Below are 4813 nucleotides of genomic sequence, written 5' to 3' on the forward strand. Positions count from 1 at the left end.
GCAGTAACAATATTGGAGTCACTTACATATTTTGATCTATATATTTTACATATGAGGTCTAATATGAAATAAAATTCAAGAATCATGAACATTGTGCAAGGTTTTAGATCAAACTTACAAAGTTTTTTTTCAAATAAATGGCATATCCGATAAGAAGTTATGGCATTATGGCAGCCATAATACCAGTTATCAATTCATGCATTGTGTGTTAGCAAATACACGTTAATATATAATAACAGAATTCAAATACTTGTTTAAGCGTCCAACCTATTATAATGGTTGCTTCGTACTTAATAGCATAACTAAACATCCAAGTTAAGATAATCTTAATACTAAAAAAAGGTTCATCATTCTCCCCATGAGAGCTAAACACACATGCTAATAAAAACTTAATAGAGGCAGATGCCAATTTCACCAATCATCTTCGTCTGAACAAGAATACACTTCTGGCTCGTAGAACAGGCGTTTTAAGATATCCCAGTTTGCCTCTCCCTCTTCCATGTAACATAACGCGCTTGGATTTTCCTTATTGAAATAAAATTACAAAACATTAATATAGGTATTTAAAAAATAATAATAACTAAGTAATTTTGAAAAAATTACTTACGATTTCAATTTGACTCCATGATATATCTGTGCAAAACACTCGCTTACTCTCTTCACAATACCAAGTTCGATCATCCTTCAACAATGCATTGAATCGAACATATCGGAACCACCACTCCATAACTTTCTCATGATACTTGTGCTTTGGAATATGCAATAAGTAAGGATGACCGGTTAACTCATCGCAAACACTGTCAATGGCAGCGATATTGCCTTCATGATCGCCGGGGTTCCATTTCCCATCTATTCTTGCACGATCCAGCTTTAGTAATACAAGAAGCTCAGTTGGGCGCGACCATGGCGGGTAGTAATGAACATCACTTTGGGATATGGCATTTGGTTTCATTTTTTTGGGAGAAATGAGTTCTGCCCAAATGAGGCTCAAATATATAGCCAATAAAATTACCTTTTTTGTTGCTCAAAACTAGAAGTGGAAATCTGAGATCTCAAATACACTCATGGCCAAGTATTGTCATATCAAACTTTATCATTTATCAGATAAAGCATAAAGCAAGGAATATATGCTCCAAAAAAACCAGCAAATAAAAGACACTTCACTCGAAGACAAAAATGAATATATTCCTTTTTAATTCAAATTATATTAACTAAATAAAACATACAAATACATAGATACGCGTAACAAACTTTATGTGAGTTGTCATCTATACTAATATCTTATTTTAAGCCTTAACATGAAAAAAAACAAAAAAAAAGGGAATAAGCAATTCACCGAACCTTATGGCATTAGATCCAACAACAAATAATGGAAATCTATTAGTAATAAATATCCATAACCAAGTCATTCATATTACAGATAACCACGAGTATTGTTGTTGTCTAACATAATTACATCAAAATATTCAAAAGAGACCTCTGCTCATAACTTTGCCTTTGGCTTCCTAGAAAGTACAATACAAAACCAAACTCAAAGCTATGAAGGAGGATTCTTTCCAAAACAATAAAATCCATGATTGTTCAAGTTCCAAAAAAACACGTGCTGCACATCACAAGAAAGGGTACCTGCACCTGCCAAAACTCCAACATACCGACAATTTAGGCTTCAAAGGAGGCTCCAAACAGACGGACTACGTACCTCCGACGTAATATGGCACCACGCTCAGGATTTATGCGATCAACGGGGACACCATATGTACGGCATTCCATATACTTTAGCGCCATGATTCCACAATCGCTGGAATTTGTTTGTTGTGGAGGGTTCTCGAACTTGACAACATCCCAACGATCTACGACCGCGTCTGAATAGTTGGACCTCTCCCACACTCTACCCAAACGGCATAATATAGGTATATTCTTCCGGACATTGTCAAAATGGCTGGCAACTACATCCCAACTATAATTGAAAGAGTCATAGACCACAATACGTTGCTCCGGTATACATATCTCATAGAAACACCAATGATTGCCATTGATGTGAGCGACACCAAATACACGTCGAACCTTAAACCATTCAAGCCCACCTATGAAAGGAAGACTTCCTCGGACATATGGCATCAATGCGGCAACCATTTCCTCAAGGTTTTCACTTTGCAAAGCCAACTTCTCACATATTAAAGGCAAGATAAAGAACAAAATCAGTCGTGTATACACAAAACTTAATGGAAAACAATGAAAGTATACTTACCCAACAACCCATCTCGAGGCAACACCAATCACGTAATACTGGAGACGCTACGTCTTTGTTGAAATCAATCAATAGCAAATAGATGAGTGCATTAATATGCTGCCAAAAAAAGAAATATTATTCCCGCTCACAATATGAGTTACGAAATGAGTTAAAAAAAAATATTGTTCCTCCCACATAGATGCATACTGTACTCACAATATTATTCCTCGTCAGAATATGAGTACCAAATCAATTAGTGCACTTTTATATGAGTAGCAATATGAGTCACAATATGAGTAACAGTATGACTCAAAAAATATAAATATTATTAGGGCCAAATACATGAATAATATGCTCACAATATTATGCCTGCTCACAATATGAGTACGAACTTAACGAGTGCATTATTATGATCCATAGTGAAAAAAATTCTAAAATTGATATGTTTCTTACCTTGCTCTCCAGCCATCCATGACATCAAACCACTCAGAATCTAAAACACGCAGGAGTTTGATCGGAAGCCTACGATCATATCGGCTACAAGTGCAAATGAGTCAAAACAATATCAGTTAAAAATGGGAAAAATTCAACAAATACATAAACTAATGAATGGGCAGTTGCAAAAAAAAAATCATACCGATCTCCAAGAGAAGCAGCCTTCTGCCATCGAAGGAATGGATTTAGTTCAGAGTAGTTGAAGTCATAATCACAAGGATCATATTTCAGGCGTTCCATCAACATTTGGTCAGAACCAACTTCCATGTTCGCCGATGTGCAACCAACATTGAGAGACGGGATGAAGTTGGTTGTATAGGCATGGCTGTTTTCTGTAGTTATGTCCTTGCTCTTCAAAGCTATACCAACACCAGTACTCATACGTGGAAAGAAGCTTTTTTCTTCATAACCTTTAGATTTTGACCTCTGATCATCACAGAAATTAGACTTCTTTAAAGGATTATCAGTTAAGGGAACCGACTTCATGGGTTGATGACGAATAAACTGATTCACAGCCAGTGGATCTTCATGCATCAATTCGTTGCCACACAAGTCATTACTAAAACCCTCCTCTTGCTCGTGTGTTTTACACATATTAATAAGTTCTTCAATATTCGCAAAGCGAGCAAATTCACCTCCATCACAAGGAAACTCTCCATTTATTTTGCCAAACAAACCTTCATCAAGTTTACTGCATTGTTCTCCACCAGATTTTATTGGGTTTGCACTTGCCTTCGGGTGAAAGTAAGACCGGAGGCACTCTAACACCTCATCGTGTAGAGTCGTAGTACCACTCTCAACTTTAACAAATAGCTTATCAATTTTCTGATCTAACTTATCGACTTTCTCCATCAACTCCATCATCAAAAAGATCAAGGCCTGTCGTACCAAAAAAAAAATTAAATATAACACAAAAATCATTTCTGTGTTTTAAAAAAAGGAAATAAGACTCACATTGCTATTAGTCTTTGCTTTTTCAGCAACCGTAGTGTAATTCAGAATTTCCACGCTATTGTTAGAAAGGGCAGGGCTAGATGCTCGATTTTCTGCATTATCATCCTCAACTTTCGCCTTCTTTGCTTCTATATTCTTTGTTTTTCCTACCAAACGAGGGGAACGGCGGGGATCCAAGCTTATCAACGGCTTCTCTCCACAGCCTTTTCCAACAGCCACATTTCCCAACGGATCCAAGCTTAAATGTTCTGAATTCTTCATTGGAGTATTCTGGATTGCAGCTTCTTTTCCAACAGCCTCAGCTTCTTTTCGTACCAAACTCTTTGCATTAAATACAGGAATGGGTGAAGCGGGATGCAAGGTTGAAGGAATACCAAGAACATCCATCAGCTTATATTCCGTGGGAGAAACAATGATGGGAACCTACAACAATGCATAAAATGTTATTAAGACAACAAAAAAAAAATGTAATGAATAGAAATGTTCAAAAAAAATATATGCAACATACCGGATCCCTTCTGGATCTAGGTAAAAAATATGGCCACAAGTCATCAAAGTGAAACCCGGAATCAACAGACCAACGTTGCATTCTTGGAATGTTGTTCTCATGCTCCATCAATCGCTTGCCGCAAAAGGCAGCCAACGATGGCATAATTTCATAAGCCCAAGCCTGTAAGGCGTACACAAAACCATAAGCCTCTACTGTCAGCCTATTTTCAGTTCTTCCCATTTTATCGAGGAGCTTTCTTGCATTATACGTACGAGTGACCAAGAAATCATAAGCTGTTCTGCCCTACGGATACCGAAGGAACCTCTCAAGGTCATCCATGAGATGAATATAACCAAGATCGACGTTCTTCTGCGTCCTATCCTTCATCACCAAAAGCCTGTACACAATATACAAATAGGCTAGCTTCAAGCTTGTCTCTGATCTGCCACAGGTCTCTTTGCATTCTTTGATAAAGGTTTTCTCTATGTTTACCAAACGCAGATAACGTTGTCCACCAAAAACTTTTTGGTGGAAATAAGAACCTTGAGGTAAAATGATACTACCACCGAACTTCAGTCCCGTCATTATGGCAAAATCAGCCGGCCCAAATTCTACAAAATGGTTTCCAACTCTATATTGTAGTA

General features: G+C 37.2%; 1 protein-coding gene across 1 annotated transcript; it reads right to left on the reverse strand.

Moving 5' to 3' along the window:
- Window positions 1–230: 230 nt before the first annotated feature.
- On the reverse strand, window positions 231–1054 carry LOC131011950 (uncharacterized). The gene is made up of 2 exons (XM_057939849.1): window positions 608–1054; window positions 231–525 (listed from the first exon to the last, which is right to left on the reverse strand). The coding sequence occupies exons 1-2, from the start codon at window positions 950–952 to the stop codon at window positions 412–414; spliced, it is 459 nt and encodes a 152-aa protein (XP_057795832.1). The 5' UTR covers window positions 953–1054; the 3' UTR covers window positions 231–411.
- Between the last annotated feature and the right edge of the window lie 3759 nt (window positions 1055–4813).

The sequence above is a fragment of the Salvia miltiorrhiza genome, chromosome 2, assembly GCF_028751815.1.
Source record: "Salvia miltiorrhiza cultivar Shanhuang (shh) chromosome 2, IMPLAD_Smil_shh, whole genome shotgun sequence".
Classification (NCBI taxonomy): Eukaryota; Viridiplantae; Streptophyta; class Magnoliopsida; order Lamiales; family Lamiaceae; genus Salvia; species Salvia miltiorrhiza.

What these genes read in the sequence shown, in the direction of transcription:
- LOC131011950 (XM_057939849.1), bottom strand. Translation starts at nt 952, where the DNA reads ATGAAACCAAATGCCATATCCCAAAGTGATGTTCATTACTACCCGCCA. An exon ending in CATGGAGTCAAATTGAAATC is followed by an intron (nt 526 to 607) that starts GTAAGTAATTTT and finishes TATTTCAATAAG; the next exon opens with GAAAATCCAAGCGCGTTATG.